This window comes from Canis lupus, chromosome 12, assembly GCF_048164855.1.
Source record: "Canis lupus baileyi chromosome 12, mCanLup2.hap1, whole genome shotgun sequence".
NCBI lineage: Eukaryota > Metazoa > Chordata > Mammalia > Carnivora > Canidae > Canis > Canis lupus.
Genome location: NC_132849.1, coordinates 7,959,785 through 7,977,074, shown reverse-complemented (window position 1 = coordinate 7,977,074; position 17,290 = coordinate 7,959,785). Strand labels below are relative to the sequence as shown.

At 41.5% G+C, this 17,290-nt stretch overlaps 1 protein-coding gene and 1 long non-coding RNA gene across 2 annotated transcripts in view; one reads left to right on the top strand and one right to left on the bottom strand.

The window, feature by feature from the left end:
* The window catches only part of NOTCH2 (notch receptor 2), a 160,664-nt gene extending 146,086 nt beyond the window's left edge, over positions 1–14,578 (bottom strand). Inside the window, exon 1 of the mRNA XM_072769558.1 lies at positions 14,060–14,578. Coding sequence (XP_072625659.1) covers positions 14,060–14,132 — 73 coding nt within the window. The 5' untranslated portion in view covers positions 14,133–14,578. The remainder of the gene's footprint in view (positions 1–14,059) is intronic.
* Positions 13,702–16,519, top strand: LOC140601054 (uncharacterized). The gene is made up of 3 exons (XR_012004107.1): positions 13,702–13,853; positions 15,738–15,824; positions 16,352–16,519. It is a non-coding gene; the product is annotated as an uncharacterized lncRNA (long non-coding RNA).
* Positions 16,520–17,290: the final 771 nt, after the last annotated feature.

Here is a 17,290-nt window from a genome sequence, read left to right as displayed (position 1 = left end):
TAATAGACTCCAATAGAGTACCCCTAAATATGAACAGGATCACTGAAAACCAGTGAACAATCTACATGCTGAAAAGGTGAAGCTCCTATTTCTCACTAAGGGTCCAAATAACTTATTCCACTCTTTTTTTCATTGAAATTCCATTAGCCAACATATAGAACACCATTAGTTTCAGATGTAATGTTCAATAATTTATCGGTTGTATATAACACCCAGTACTCATCACAACACATGCCCTCCTTAATGCCCATTACCTGGTTACCCCATCCCCTACCCCCGCCCCTCCAGCAACCGTCAGTTTGTTTCCCAGAGTTAAGAGTCTCTCAGGGGGGCAGCCCGGGTGACTCAGAGGTTTAGCGCCGCCTTCAGCCCAGGGTGTGATCCTGGAGTCCCGGGAGCAAGTCCCGCCTCAGGCTCCCTGCCTGGAGCCTGCTTCTCCCTCTGCCTGTGTCTCTGCTTCTCTCTCATGAATAAATAAATAAAGTCTTAAAAAAAAAAAAAAAGAGTCTCTCATGGTTTGTCTCCCTCTGATTTCTTCCCACTCAGTTTTCCCTCCCTTCCCCTATGATCCTCCGTGCTGTTTCTTATATTCTACCTAACTCATCCACTTTTGATTAAAATGAAAGCAACAAAAAGGTCCATACTGCAACATAAAATAACACCAACAATTACTATTTACTGTACTCTTACTATGTGCCAGGCATTGTATTATGAATTATTATTACATTAAACACATTAATTTACTGAATCCTCAGTAACTCAAATCAACTAAAGTAAGTCAAGGGCCATGCGTCAACTAATGTCCATCCATTTCTTTTATATTCAGAAAATACAAAGAATTCCTAATAGGTGACCTCTACATTCAAAGAACTGCCAGTTTCATGAACTAATTTTTAGTTATACATACCATAAAAACATGCATCTTTAGTATGCTGGAATGAGTAAGGATTTCTGAGACAGATAGACATACCTTTAAATCTCAACTCTACCACTTAACTAACTGCATTATCCTGGGTATTTAATAAGCTTCAGTTTCCCCACTTAGCCTACTACTCCTCATCTCATAGGGTTGCTGTGAGGATAACTGTATGAACGTACATAAAGTGCCATAGTTGACTGCAGAGACTCTGGAGCCAGATAGAGGTTTGAATCCTGGCTCTATTATTCATTAGCTGCATTATTCACCCCAACACCCAAAGCTATGAATCTAAGTTCCAATTTCCTTATCTGTAAAATGGTTATATACTGTCTACCCTAAAGGATAGCCTGTAAATTAAATGAGGAAATATATGTAAAGCCCTAGCAGAATGACAGACACATAGTAAGAATTCAACAGTGTTAAAAAAAAAAAAAAAAAACCTGAGGTTTAAAAAGTCAAACCACAAGTTTAAGTCCAAGCTCTGTCACTTACTATCTAGAGCTAAACAATGGTATACAAGCCAGTATTCCACTGAGGCTCAGTTTCCACCAAAGTTTTGTGAAGATTAAAGGAGGTAATTATATAAGAAGGTTCTGTAAACTCTACATTGCTATGTAAATGTTGAGGTTGTTTTACTTTATGAAAATGAGTTGTATGTTAGTTATACTGACTGATCCTTCCAAATACTATCTTCATCTTTAAAATGGAAAAACAGGCAGAGAAATTTTAAGCCATAGAGGGAAGGCTGATGGTTCCAAAAGAAGGATGGAGAAAAGAACTGGGCCAAAATAAATTCAGACCATGACAAAGCAGAAAATGAACAAGCCTTCAAGAAGAAAGATGAGAATAGGGGATCCCTGTGTGGCGCAGTGGTTTGGCGCCTGTCTTTGGCCCAGGGCGCGATCCTGGAGACCGGGGATCGAATCCCACGTCAGGCTCCCGGTGCATGGAGCCTGCTTCTCCCTCTGCCTGTGTCTCTGCCTCTGTGTGTGTGTGTGTGTGTGTGTGTGTGACTATCATAAATAAATTTAAAAATATTTAAAAAATTAATAAAAGATGAAGAGCGAGTCAAAGCGTTTAAAAAAGAAAAAGAAAGATGAGAATAAATAAATACCCATTACCTTGTTTTTAATCAGCAGCTTCACCTGCTGATTAAGCCTCTCAGTGGAGGCTTAAGAATTCCCTAATTCCTCCTAGAAACAGTATTAAAACTCCAGAGTGAGAAAGAGCTTCACTATCAAATCTCTTTTCCCACTCAAATTAATTTTGTGGATGGGGCATAGAAACAAAGACCAATGAACACAAACCCAAACTCCTAACTGGCATTCTCTTAACCACAGCTTAAAAAAAAAAAAAAAAGAGTCCCAATCCACTTGAGAAAGGTTTCCTTCTTTGGTTGGTCAGAAATGTCCCTGTTCCCCAGGTTTCTTCATGCTAAATATGGCAATAGCTGGCAAACAACCAGCCCAGTAAATTCCAATGATACTTAAGAAAGCATTCATATTGCTTGAAATTACTCTGAATCAAACACTGAAGACCTGCAGGGCTTCCACATACAACAGTTCAGCTGGAGCTCTTAATGTCCAAAACAGCAGGGTACCTTAAGAACATACAAGCTTGAAAAACAAGCAGTCTACTCTTCTTTATTGCAACATTCTTCAGCAACAACATTGATCTCCTACCCACTGTGCACACAGCACTGCACTAGGGCAGTAGGAGGCTAGAGGAAGAAATGGAACAAACAGGTGGTGTCCATGGGGTGCCAAAACAACAGGTTGATTCAGTCAGCTCTGTCCCACAACTAATCAATTTGGTGAGGAGAGAGGGGAGGGAATCTTAGTCATCCTGTTGTCTGACCAAACTGACTGGCTAGACCACAATACAACTGTCAATTAGGTCAAAATGTCAGATTTAGTAGTGCACTAGTCCTGCCTTTCAGGGATGTTACATACTTCAAAAATCTTGATTATCCAGGAAGACAGGATATAGACAGATTACCCTCAACCCACCAAAAATCACATATTTAGCTCCAGAATTTACTGTTTTCCTCTAGTATCTTTTTATAAAATGTTAAAGTGCATTTCCTGAGCACATACAACTGATAGCTTGGTCAGATTAGAATTTTAAAGTATCTAAAGAAAATAGCAGTTAACAAATACAAAGAAAACTGACCAAGCTCATTATAAGTCAAAGGATTAAAAAATTAATTAAATATATGGTTTTTGATATCAATATTGGTAGCAATGAGTAATGGGAATTAAGGAGGGCACTTGTTATGATGAGCCCTGGGTGTTATATGTAAGCGATGAACCACTGAATTCTACTCCTGAAACCAATATAACACTATATGTTAACTAACTAGAATTTAAATAAACATTTGGAAGAAAAATACATATATATTTGTAGCAATTTGATATTACGTAGTTTAACCTGTCCATAAATACTTTTGTCCATAAACACATTTAAGACAAAGAAAGGACTAATATCTTTCATATAAATAGCTTTTTCAATCAGTAACCAAAAAATGAATGCCTTGAGGGGTAAAAGACACAGTTTATAAAAATAAGTAAATAAGAAGTGGCCATTGACCATATGAAAAATGATTCAATATCACTGTGTAATCAGAAAGGCAAATTAAGGTCAGGTAGCATTTACCATTTATCAAATTGGTTAAAAGCTTTAAAAATAAAAACTACTGTTGAACATAGTTGGCAACACTGACGGTTTCATATTCTGCTGATGGAAGTATAGCTTGGTCAAACTATATGGAAGAGAATTTGGCAGTATCAGAGTCACAAAAAGGTCCATATTCTTTGACACAACAACTTGACTTCTGAGAGCTTAGTGTTAACAAAATAAATATTCCTACCAAAATTTAGATATAAGAATTTCATTGTAACATTATTTATAATTATGAAAAAAATTAGAGGAGCACCTAGGTGGCTCAGTCGGTTAAGTATCTGTCACTGGCTCAGGTCTCCTGAACTGGGCTCCCTGCTCAGCAGGGAGTCTGCTTCTCCCTCTGCCTCTTCCCCCCTGCTCATGCTCACTCACTCTTTCTCTCAAATAAATAAAATCTTTTTTAAAAAATTAGAAACTAAGAATTGATTTCAGTTTAAGTTATATATATAGCTGATTCTTAAGACAGAACAATATGCAGCCTTTCATATTCTTAAAGAACATATATATATAAGAAAATATTCACAATATTTTAAGTAGTACAGAAGCAGATGATAAAGCTATACGTATGCTAAAACCCCCAATTGCAATGATAGACACAGGAAAAAAAAACTGTCTAGAATGTATCAAAATATTAACTATGGGTTTTGGTTGGAGGTGATGGAATTATTGGAGATTTTAATTTTCTTTTATGTTTTCCAGTTTGTTTTTACCTTCTGTATCCCTATTTTTTAAAATCACTCTTTGACATAGAAATTCTTCTTCTGCAAATCTAGCTTAATGAGGAAAAATCCTAATGAGGAACGTCTTTTTCTGTATGAAGAGGATCAGTATCATTTATACAGAAAAAAAAAATGAAACCAATTAAATAAGCAACCAAACCAAAGAATGGCCAAAACATCATAACCCTATTAATAAGAATATTATTGAGGCACCTGGGTGGCACTGTCAGTTAAGCACCCAACTCTTGGTTTCAGCTCAGGTCATATGATCAAGCCCTGCATCAGGCTCCACACTCAGTGCAGAGTCTGCTTAAGACTCTCCTCCTCCCCATCTGCCCCTCCTCCCCCTAAAATAAACCTTTAAAAAGTCTTTTAAAAAATAAGAACATTATTTAATCAATAAAAATTTATAAAAAGTGCTTGAAAATATGAAAAATATTCATAATCATCAAAGAAAGTACAGAAAATTGTGTTTATATTATGAATCAACATTTTAAAACTAAAGGTAGAAAAAAAAGACCAAAAGATGTACACCAAAATATTAACAGTGGTATGATTGTGAATATTTTTCTCACACTTTTCTAGATTTGTCAATGCCTTTAACTACTTTTAAATATAATTACTTTTTAAGTAACCTTCCCCTCCCCCCAAAAAAATCTTGTATAAGTTAATTAGGTATAACGTGAGAATTAATTGTTACTATGTAAACCTACCTTAAAATATTACAATCTTTGTTTTTAGTTATAACCATTTTTCTTAAATCTCTTAGGAAGTATGTCATAGGATTCATGAAATATTGTAACTTACTTTCAATACTAACATACGACCAAGGACTTGCATGATTCACAAAATATGTTTTTCCTATAATAATCCTCATAAAGATTAGAAAGTGCTTTAAATGTAATTAAGTAAATGTCCTTAACATCTCCAATTAAAGAAGACCTAGCAAATAAATAAAAGCATGTTCATAGCAAAGAAAAATATAATAAAATATCATAATCAAAATATACACATCCTCAAACTTCAGTGAGTCTCAACACTTTCTGGACAGACAAAAGCATGTGAAAGCAGAGTTAATTTCTTTGCAGCTTATTACAATTACCATTTAGAGAAGTTAACACATTAGCACTATCTAGTTTTCTGAATATTCAAATTCAGAAATTCAACATAAAATATTAGTGAATAAACACTATTCAATTATTCTTATTTGAATGTTGAATAAATATGCCAGTCTAGCAATCCTTTCCCTTTTAGGGTCTAGTTTAAAAAGACTATTTAATCTTCAAGGTTTAAAAACTTCAGAATCTCCTCAAAAGACAGATGAGAGGAATCCCTGGGTGGCTCAGCAGTTTAGCACCTGCCTTCGGCCCAGGGCATGATCCTGGAGTCCTGGGATCAAGTCCCACATCAGGCTCCCTGCATGGAACCTGCTTCTCCCTCTGCCTATGTTTCTGCCTCTCTCTCTCTCTCTCTCTCTCTGTGTCTCTCATGAATAAATAAATAAAATCGTTAAAAAAAAAAAACACAAGACACATGAGAGTAAAAAGAAATGAAAAAGAAGCAAACAACAATTTTAAAATGCACCTGCCTCTGAACAAGATAGTATACTTGAGAATGTAACCACAGCTTCTTGTACAACACTTTATCCAGCAAGCAAAGTTGTATTTTAAAGTGATGCTACTTGTTAAAAGACAACATATTATTAAGGGGGCGATATCCAACTCTAATCAAAATATTATAGTCATGTTCTCCTTACTTTGTAAGATACACAGATGCTTTCTTCATATGATTAAATGTATATAAGGGTGGGGGAGCTAGTCTTAACACAGAAACAGGTTCTGTAACACCCATAAATCCAACCTGTCTTTGTGAAGCGATGAGTCCATCTTGGCATGATGTTTGGCTGATGTGTTCAAAGAACTGGAGTTACTGCCTAGGCGCCAATATTCTGAGAGGAACTGACTTGAAGACCAGAAACTGCCTCAAGCAGACCTCTAGGGAAGGTGCTTCAGTCAAGGGGAGGAAAGACCAAGGCCCCTTGCTGAACGGCCAAAGACCAAGGGTACCAGAGCTGAACCACGGCAACTGGTCTGCCATTCAAGAGTGGCAAGGGACAGTAAAATGACCCCCAAGACTTTGTTCAGTCATTATCTAGTAAAACACAAACTTTAAGGAGCTGGTAGAACAGGGTTTTGCCAAGACAAGCAGAGGGGGTGATTAATCAATGCCACCTGAGGCAGCAGCTCTGGGTGTGTCCATACTGAACCTCTGTCACTGCCTGGCCATGACAAGAAATTCCTTCAGCTACTGCCACTGAGAACTAGAGCTTCCAAAGAAGGAAGGTATCTCTACCTTGACTCATCCCAGATCAGGCCTGACATCCAGGACTAAAAACACAGCCCTCTCTTCTGCCACAAACCCACTGACAGACATAATACATACCACAACCAGTCCCAAATTTACATTTAGACCCCCTAATAGACAAAGAGGTCTTTATCTTTTCCCCAAGTTAAGTTTTGATACTTCTAAATTACAAAAGAGAAAGGGGAGAATAGCAGACTCCCAGCAGGGGTGTCCTAATAGACCTGCAGCTTACTTCCCCAGACCCTACAGCTCTTAGTCACCCTGACTGCAGGAAGCTGCTTTCTGAGACCATAGATAAGTGACCTAAATGACTTGTATTTCATATTCCTAATTGTGTGCTCATCTGTCTTATCTCCATGATGATGTCTGCTCCTTGGGGGCAGGCCCCTATCTTCTGCTTGGTCAATGATTCCCACATCTACCAAAGCAGAATACCCTTTACTCCCTACCACATGATGAAACACACAAATTAAGGATAACAACATACCACAGTCCTCCTTAATACATGACTGGGACAGGAGAGCTACAAAGATAACAAATCTCAAAGCCAATAATTAGGGTTCCTACCAGAGTTGTATATAGAACTTCCATATTTACACATATAAATAAATTAATACAATGATTACCTCACTTTTCTCACTCCAAGCTATGGTTTTTATTACCCGCCCCTTCTTGGTTTTACTCTTCTTTTTAAGGTCACAATGTATTTTCTGCCACACAACTGGTGTTTGCCTCAGAAAGGAGAGGAGGGCAAAAAGAACAGATTTACGGCAAACCCCCTTCCCCTAACAAAAGAACACTGCAGTTTGTCTCATCCAGAGGCCAAGAGCCTATCCTTTCAGATTTGAAGCCACTTTCTAGTTCCTACAAAAGACAGCAATACTAAGCATCTTTATTAGAGGAGCACTTCTGGGCCCCTTCTTACAAAATGCTCTATTCTGCCCAAGAGATCCTAGGTTCCTTCTTCACTCTCCTTCCTTTTTCAACTTGCCCAGACAGCCCAAAGGCAGGACTGCCTGAAATAAGTGACTTTTAAATCTTTTTGCGCTAACATATCTGAAGGAAATCCCTGACACCAGATGTGTGTTCATAGGTTAACAAAGCAGACATCCTCAAAGGCAGTGTCATTCACAAGGACTAGGGACAGAATTCCTTAGTGGACTCCAAAAAGACCATGGAACATCTCTGGTAACATTCTGATGAAGGGATAAGGAGGCCAAATCACACACAACACATACACAGCAGCCCTAAGATTCTGAACAGTTTGTAGATTATTTTTTTAAGACAAAATAAACAACTTTACTAGCCTTTTGGGGATATCAGAGCTAACCCCCAGCAAGCTAGGCATTTAGCAAGAAGCAAGCACTTTCAAGGGTAAAAAATGATCACAAGACCCAGGCAAAGCAACCTATCTCTAAGTACCATCATAGAACAAACAAACAAACAAAAATTAAACCAAAAAATCCTATTTCTCCAGATTCACTCTGCAATGATTCCAAACTTCCCTAATACAAAAATTAACTGGCTATTTCTTAAACATACACATTCCCAGTTACTATTCAGACCCATTGAATCAGAATCTCCAGGAAAACACTCCAGATGGAATCATCTCTGTGCTCCTTACTAGGTCTAACCTTTTATGGAGGTGTAGGTAACAGTTCAGTAAAGAGTGCCCCTTTGGATCCTTGTCACTCGCGCAGGTCTCAGAACTCTATAAGGGAAATTCCTGAGAAGATGCCGATGGGCACAAGTCATATGAAGACAGATTACAACTGAATATAAGAAAATCTTTCTAAAAATCGGAGTTGTCCAGAGATGAACGAAGCTGCCTCCAAAGGCAGGGAGATACCACAAGAGTTGTTAAAGCATAAAGAAGGTAGGCTACCTCTTGACCAGGATGTTGTAAGAGGAGCAGATCCAGTAAGGAAAGGATAGAAGGACTAGATGAATTTTAAAGTTTCTGCCAACACATAGGTCAACAAAGAGGAAAATTTCAGCTACCCATTAATTAACAAAAAGAGATAGCATAAATGTCTGTAGGTGAGGTCAGCTTTCAACTGATCTCTTCTCTTCAAAGGAGAAAAGAGCATAAAGACACACCCCTGATCACCATCAGCCTCTTCTCTAGAATGTCCCAAAGGTGGGGAGGACAGAGCAGGAGTCACAGGTGCTGTGACAAAGCCAACCTGCTGCTTGGATGACTCTACATGTTTGGCATATGCCAGACAAATTTTATGTACCAGAGAAGGGATGTGTGTGACAGTGTCTACCCTCAAGGAGCAAATCGTGTTGCAGAGATAGCTCATGCACTATATGGTTCTCTCAAAGTTTCATTTATCACATCTCATCTTTAGAGTTTTGTTGGTGGTAGTGGTTTTTAGGGAACTTCTCTGGTAGGAAAAAAAACAAACTTTATTAAATGTATGCATCCTCTTAGTCTAATACTAGTTTGCAATATTCAGCTCATAATGTAAAAAAACTCAAAAAAATCATCAAAACAAGCATAAACTTAGTTAACTCTAATTTTAAAACTATTCCAATAATCCCCCAAATGACCAAATTACAATAAAGTGTGGCAATTCTGAGCAAAATAACAGAAATTGCTGGTCTCATAATATAGTAATACAGGAAACTGTAGAAACAGCTCAAGTAAGAGGCAGGGGGTGGATGCCAGTGCCTTTGAGGTTAAATTCCAAAGTCAAAGTGACCTTTATGATTTGCAGAAGTGATCAGAAAAAAAAAGAGAAAGAAGAAACTACATACACACACACACACACACACACACACACACACAAATTCAAAATGGCAAGTTTAATCAAACTTCAGGGGAAGGGAAACAATTGTTTTTTCCCCAAATGTAACATAAGCAATGTATCTGGAAAATACTATCATAAATAAATAAATAAATAACTGTCTTGGAGTACAATAGTAGTTCAGAATAAGAAAATAAAAGTGGGGTACCTGGGTGGCTCAGTGGTTGAGCATCTGCCTTTGGCTCAGTTGTAATCCTGGGATCCTGGTATCAAGTCCCACATCAGGCTCCTTGCAGGAAGCCTGCTTCTCCCTCTGCCTATGTCTTTGCCTCTCTATGTCTCTCATGAATAAATAAACAAAATCTTTTTAAAAAGAAAAGGAAAATAATTAAAAGTAATTGTTCAATTGAACAAATATTAAGTATCTATTAGATGCCAAGGCACTGTGCCAGGTACAGGGTAAATATACTAGAAAAAAACACATAAATGAAAACACAGTTCTCTTCCTCAAGAAGTACATATTAACAATAAGCACTTGAGGATGTTCTAAGTGTTTCCGTGTACATGAGTTCATTTGTAAAAAGACAGAAGTGGTGTGGAGTGTGAAGGAGGCATGGACTGCAGACCAAAAGAGAGAAATTCTACTTGACTCTAATTGGCTCAGTGACTATGGACAACATACCTGAGCAAATGGAGGCACAAAATCCCTCCCACAAGATTATACTACTAATCAAATACAGACCTGGAGGAGAATGATGGTCTTCTGGTTCCCAGTCCAGTGATCTTTCCAAAATATTATACATATGTTAGACTAATAAAAATAGAAGAGTAGAACAGGGATGCCTGGGTGGCTCAGTGGTTGAGGGTCTGCCTTTGGCTCCAATGGTGATCCTGGGGTCATGGGATTGAATCCCACATTGGGCTCCCCATAGGGAGCCTGCTTCTCCCTCTGCCTATGTCTCTGCTTCTCTCTGTGTGTCTCTCATGAATAAATAAATAAAATCTTTAAAAAAAGAGTAGAAGAAAATAAAACCTTTGGTGTCAAATCATTTGCAGAGAAGGAGAAGAAGGAGAATAAGGAAAAATAGTAGGAAAATGAAAGGTTCAAGTTGTGGCATCCACGTAGAGATGTCAAGAAAGAAAGCACTTAAATAACAAGTGGAAACATAATATAAGGGTAATGTAAAATCTCTTACATTTTCATTCAAATCATGGCTTAGGATTTTTTACTCTAAAACCACTAAGGACAAATAAAGGGAGTCCAAAATTATATATATGAATGAAGCTTGAAAAAAAGACAACACAGAAGAAAAGGATCAGGGAGAGGATTTATAACATATCATTCAAATATAAGAAGCCCTTCTAAAGAGACAATGGGGACCCATTGTGTCCAGATGAACAAGAAGAAATAGCATTATACTCAATAGCTTTTATATTAACGATTTAAAAAATCTTTGACAGTGGAGGAATATTTGATACTGGAATAGTTGACTAAGGTTAGATTAATTCTGTCAATTATTAAAATTAAGAAGGAAAGATCCCCATATACACAGTTGAAGACAGAATAATGAACTATCAGTGGGGTTCCAACAAGTTACTATAAACCTTGAAAAATACAGATTCTCAGACCTACTGTATCATAATCACTGAGTGTTGAGTCCAAGAGTTGCCTCAGCTGATTTTGATGCAACCAGGATATTGAGCTTTGTTCTATCATAGGGGACGGGGTAAGGAGAACCACTAGGAATGGCATCAGAGTGGGAACTAGATTGATGCAAATTTTGTGGGCAAAATAGAATTTCTGTGGGTGTGATATTTTTAAAATGTATTGTAAGGCTGCTCTGAAGCATCCAAGCATATCCCACTGAATTTAAACATTTTCTAAAGGTCCTGAAGTCAGCAAATACAATTCAGGTAAACCAGAAATTACTCCTCGATACCACAGAAAGCCTCTGGAAGACACAGTAGTATGGGAATAGTGCAGAGGGATGCCAAGGAGATGTATATAAATATTTTTAAAAAACAAAACATCAGGAAAAAGAAGAGAGACAAAAGATAATCACTCTCCTTCCTCCCACCCACTGCCCCTGCAAAAGAGACTAATAATACAGAAAGAACAAGAAAGAAAAAGGAAAATAGTCTAAACTTCATCTTCATCTGAAAGGGAAAAAACATTCCTCTTTGTGATTTTTTTTTATAAAGCAAGAGAATTCGGCTGAGAAATTATCTAGCAGGCTACAAAACCCGGAAAACACTTCCCATTGCAAAGTAAAAGAAAACAAGGAGCAAGAGGTGGTTTTGGATAGCTGTTTGACAATGACAACTGGGTTGACTGCTTCTTGCCTTAGAAACTCAAGTGACATTTAAATTAACAATTGGCCATAATTCCAAATACAGGAACACTCAAAAATTTGAAAGAGTGCAGTACTTTGACAAAAACAATGATAACAGATTAAGAAGATTGAAGAAGCCTCCACCGCTAGACTCTGAAAAGACTGAAGATTTGTACCAAAAAACAGGTTTTTAAATATCTTTTATTGCAGTAGTTTAGTATCTGAAGAACTCCTGCCTAAAAAAAATACCCATATCTAGTCCTCTGAGGTAACTCTCAACTTGTCCACCTAAGAGCTAGCTGGTAATAGCAATACCTCATCAGTATAGAAGTATAGAAAAGGATATTCTATGTACTGAGGTCCTAGAATGTGAGAAGCCCTACATTGCCAGAGAAATCCTATTTCTGACATCAGTCTTAACCATTTAACACCTAATTTTGCAAATCGCCTTGCAATCATATTTATTATTCCCTGCAACTCTCTAAAGGAGATCACTTCTTTAGTTCTTTTCATAGGTAAGGAGACTACTGATCATGAAGATTAAGTTATTTACTAAAGCAAGTTAATGGTAGAAACCAAGGATTGTAATCCTCAGACTAGCCCACTGTTTATACTCCTTTTTATTCTAAATCTACACTTGCAGTCAAGCTTTCCACTCAAAAGAAAAATCAAAGGCAAAAATGTCATCCTGTTTTGTTAAACTCTTCCAAAACAATGATTTTGGTTCATCATCACATAGCCTCCTGGTCCACTTCTGAAATTCTTAGGGACACAGAGGTGCATGGGATGTGAGCTTTCCAAAACGGATCTGGTTGGTGCTAAACAACTCAGTACCGCGATTTAAAAAAAAAAAAAAAAAAAACTTGTTCTCGTTTAAACATCTGTGATTGGCATGCCAACTATCTGTTAACAATGAACAAAGAGCAAACGTTTCTAAAACTCTTAACTTTTTCTTTGCAAAGACTTAGCTCTTGGATCAGCTGTTTTTTTGTTTTGTGGTGTGTGTGTGTGTGTGTGTTAGTAAAGGTAAAATCTTCCTTCAGATGAAGCTGAAAAGAAGGAAAAGAAGGAAAAGAAGACCCTATCACATGCACAAGCTACCATCCCGCTGGAAGCAGAGTTCATAAAAAATAAAGCACGGTCCTGCCCTGAAAGGACTTTCTGAGTACCTTTTGCCTGCCATGGGTTTAATATACATTCTCTTAATTAATCCTATTAGCTGGGTAATTTCATTCTCACTTGATTGGTGAGTTCATGCCGCAGAGCTGGATTTGAACCCAGGATTGCAGAGGGCTGCAAAAGCCGCGCTCTTTCTACTGAACAGTCTGAAGAAATTCGGAATCTAAGATCGTGGGTGGGATGCATAAGACGTGATTCGGTTTCCTTTCCTTGGTCCAACCGTGTTCAGAAAGATGGTTGCTAATATCCAACCATAGAGAGGCTTTCCAAGGAAGCACTTTGAATCGACGTATCCACTTTTCCTCACCCGCCCCTGCCCCACCCCCACCACGCCAGAAGAGCAGCAAACGCTGCTGCCAGGTTGGAGGAGTTGGTGATCGTCACACCACATTCCTGGGGCCGAACACAGGCTCTCAAACAGCGCCCGAGCTCAGCGCCTCGGAAAGAATAACAGCAGTTGAGATTTTTAAATCATGTGGCTCCGCATGCAGCCACACCGGCCTCCCTACGGCTCCTGCCTCCACCTTTCAAAGACTCCGGCAAAACACAGCGGACCGACCGAGAGCGGGGACTGGGGTGTCAGGACCCGGGCGCCCCACGAGACCCTGCCCCCGCCCGAAGCAAGCCCACCCACCCGGGGGGTGCCTCCGGCTGGCAGGGAAGGTGTAAGCGGCTGCGCTCCAGGCCCTGCCCCCTCCCTGCACGCCGGAGCCCGCATTCCTTTGCTCGGCCCATCTGCGGTCCCCGGCCTGGGATGGGGGGCGGGGGGGGCGGGGGTCGTCTCGGGCTGCTCGGCCCCAGGACACGCGGAACCACAAGGCACAACAGCCCAACTGCCCGAACCCAAGAACTTGGAGAGCGAGTCTCAAGGCTCGTGGCCCGGCCCCCCTTCCACCGCGGAGGCGTGAGTGGGGCCGGCGGCCAAGGGGCGTGGGGGCAGCGGGGAGTGCGGAGGAGGCGGCCCCGGCGGTGTCCAACCTCGGGGGACCGAGGGGCCTCCTCGGGGCCCGGCCTTCCCCAGCGCGGAGGACGGGAAGCGGGTGGGGAGCGCGGGCACGGTCGCCCCAGGTGGCTCGGCGCAGCGGACAGCGACCCCGGCCCCATACTCACCGCGCGCGGGGGCCGCGCAGCTCAGCCCGAGCGCCAGCAGCGCCCACAGCCGAGCGGGGCTCAGGCCGGGCATCTTCTCGGTCGCCGCCGCCGCCGCCGCCGCCGCCGCCCGCGCAGATCCACATGAGGAGGGGGTCCCCAAAGAGGGTCCCCCGCACGCTCCTCTCCTCCCGCCGCTCCGGCGGCTCCCGGCCTCACGCTGCGCGCCGAGGATCGGGCGCTCGGCGCCCCCCGCGCCCCGCCGCGCCCGCCTGCCGCTCCCGGGCCGCCGCCGCCGCTCAGCCGCCGCCCGAAGTTCGGCTGAAACTTTCTCGGCAGAGCGACGAAGCAGCCTCGTGTGTCCTTCCGCCTCGGCCGCCTCCTCCCCGCAAGCCCCGCCCCCTGTCGCCGGGCCCGACCCGCCGCCCGCGGCACCCAGGGGTTTCCCGCAGGAAGAAGCGCCGGCCCGGGCTGCGCGCGGAGGGATCTCCGCCGAGGCCGCCGCCGGACCCTCCGCTTCTCCCCCCGCTTCTCCCCCCGCGGCGGTCCCCGGGCGCCCTGGCTCGTCGGCGCGCGGCCAGCCCGGCCTCGGCGGGGGGAGGCGCCGAGAGGCCCCTGAACTTGAGACGCCGGGGCGGCCGTCGTGAACTTGCGCGGAGAGACGGAGTCGTCCAGGGACGTGGGGCTCGCCCCCGCACACCCACACTTGCACGCCCCCGGCCGCCTGCAGGAATGCGGCAGGGAAGGGCCAGCGCCGCCAAGGGAGGGCCCGGGGTGGGGGCTCAGGCCAAAGCCCACCGAAAAGGAACCGGGCCGTCGACTGGGCCGTGCTGCACCGCGCATCCATCCATCCATTCGTTCAGCAAATACTTCTTAGTTAGCAGTGTGCTCAGCACAAAGGGATCATACGGAAGATGCAGGATGCACAAGCTAGTTTTTTGGTTTTTTGTTTTTTTTTTTTTAAGATTTTATTTATGTATTCATGAGAGACACAGAGAGAGAGGGAGAGACGGGCAGAGGGAGAAGCAGGCCTGAGGCGGGATTCAATCCCAGGACCCCGGGATTCAATCATGACCTGAGCCAAAGGCGGACGCTCAACCCAGATGCCCCTGCACAAGCTACTTTTGAGGGGAAATCCTGCAGGATTCAGGGAAGGTTTTGCTAAGATATTCGTGGTCACATTGTTTGTAAAAAGCGGACAATTAGCATCTATGACACTCTGAATCCCTGTAAAAGCCGACAACTGGAAACAACCTAAATCCCACCCATGGATGCACGACACACAACATAGAGTAATAGAATATAAGCAGGATAGTGGTTACTTCCAGGGCAGGAGAGTGGGAAATACTTCCATGGGCACCTGTGGGCTTACTATTGTGAAAGAAAAGAGCTGAAAACAAAACAAGCAGAAAGATTTGTGTGGTTGTAAAACTCCAGGGGATAGCCACCATAAAAATAAAGGTACAGATAAGGGAATAAGTAGGTGAGTTCTGCTACTATTTGCAGTGACAGGAGTCAAGGAGGGAAGGGGGGTGGGGACCAGACTGGTAAAATCTTAAAGGGCAAGCTGAAAGGGGTGGGGGGGGGGAAGAGTAGTTATCTCTCAGATCATAGAAAATCACTGAAGGCTTTTGAACAGGGGTGAGACTTGATGGAAAGGAAAGTTCCTCTGATAATCCTGTGTAAAATTGATTGTCAGGAGCAAAAGGCGAACTGGAATCTGAGGACCAGTCAGGAGTTAGTGAAACACTCCAGGCGTGGGGAGATGAAGGCCTGAACTAATGAGGTAAATGTCAGAATGGAAAGGAAGAGATGGATCTGAGACAATGGGGGGGGGGGTGGTGTGTGTGCAAACCTATGTAACTAATTGGATGTGAGAGTTTACAATCCTACTGGGAAGGAAAATCCTACCCACAGAGCCTCTCCCTCCCTACTTGACAGGATAAAGTCCAAACTTTTAAAAGCAGTAAATAGAAGGCCTCTACTTCACTAGGCCCCATCTTTCATCCTCTCTGCCCCATTGTGAACTTTACACCATAACAGTATTGAACAATTTGAGATTACCCCCAAAATATATCTTCTTATTTCAGTCTCTATACCTTCTGTTCCCTTGGTTTGGAAGGACTCTTGTCATCCCCTTCCCTCCTTCTCTTAGTGAACTTCTAATCATCATTAATACTTCAGTCCTGAGAAGGCTTTGCTGACACTGTAACAAATTCCTGCCCCTCAACAGACAGTCTTTCCACTGTACTGCTCTTAACTTATTAAAATATCTCTCTCTCTCTTTTTTTTTCTTTTTTTTTTTTTACACAGGACTGCTGATATTTCTGTCTCCTCAACCAATTCGGAGAAGACCTTATGGGCAAAGGCCATGGCCTTATTTATTCCCAGTGTCTATCACATAATATATTTTGAACTAGAATGTAAAATAACAGTAAACAAGTGCAAGTCGGTATGATTAGAGGCTTATGAAGTTCCAAACTGGATTTGAATAAGTACTTTTCAGTAAATTAGCAAGTACTATTATTGAGACTAGTCACCTTGGGATGCTAGAAACTCTTTTCAAAAATAACATCATCAGTCAAAATAGCTTTGGAATTTCCCTTGTGCAAATATGTTCAGAGAATGATAATAACATTACTTTTTAGTAGTTGACCCATAGAGTTGCCAGTTAGAGCATTCTCTTTACTCACTAAATATAGTTCATGGTGACTTGGCTCTATACAAATTTTAAACATCACCTGCAAAGACTGGATTTGTCACTATTAAAATATATTCATAAAAATGTGAAGATACTTATCCCCAAAGAGTGTCTCCAGAACTGACTGTGGCTATGACTAATGAAAATAGGTATGCAGTTTCCCAAGGTGACTGTTTTAAGAAAAACAATTACTATGTTCACATATAACTTTGGTTGAATTTGTTATAATTTTAAATGTTGCATACATTCCCACACAGGTAAGAGGAAAAAGATTAGATGTTATGAATGAAAGTAGCAGAAGGATATGATCAAAGAGGTGTTTTAAAAGACATCTTTTGAAGGAAGCCATGGATATAAAATAGTCAAAGCAAAATGGGAGCTGAAAATCAAGGGGAAACTGGAGTTGACAAAAATTGAAGAGGAGAACAAGGCAGTCTGACTCATCAGGTAGCATTTTGGTGAATATTGCCATAGGCCAAATGCTGTGTGAGTAGCTGAGGAATAAAGACAGACCAGTAACCAACAATGAAAATCCAGTATGACGAGTAGAA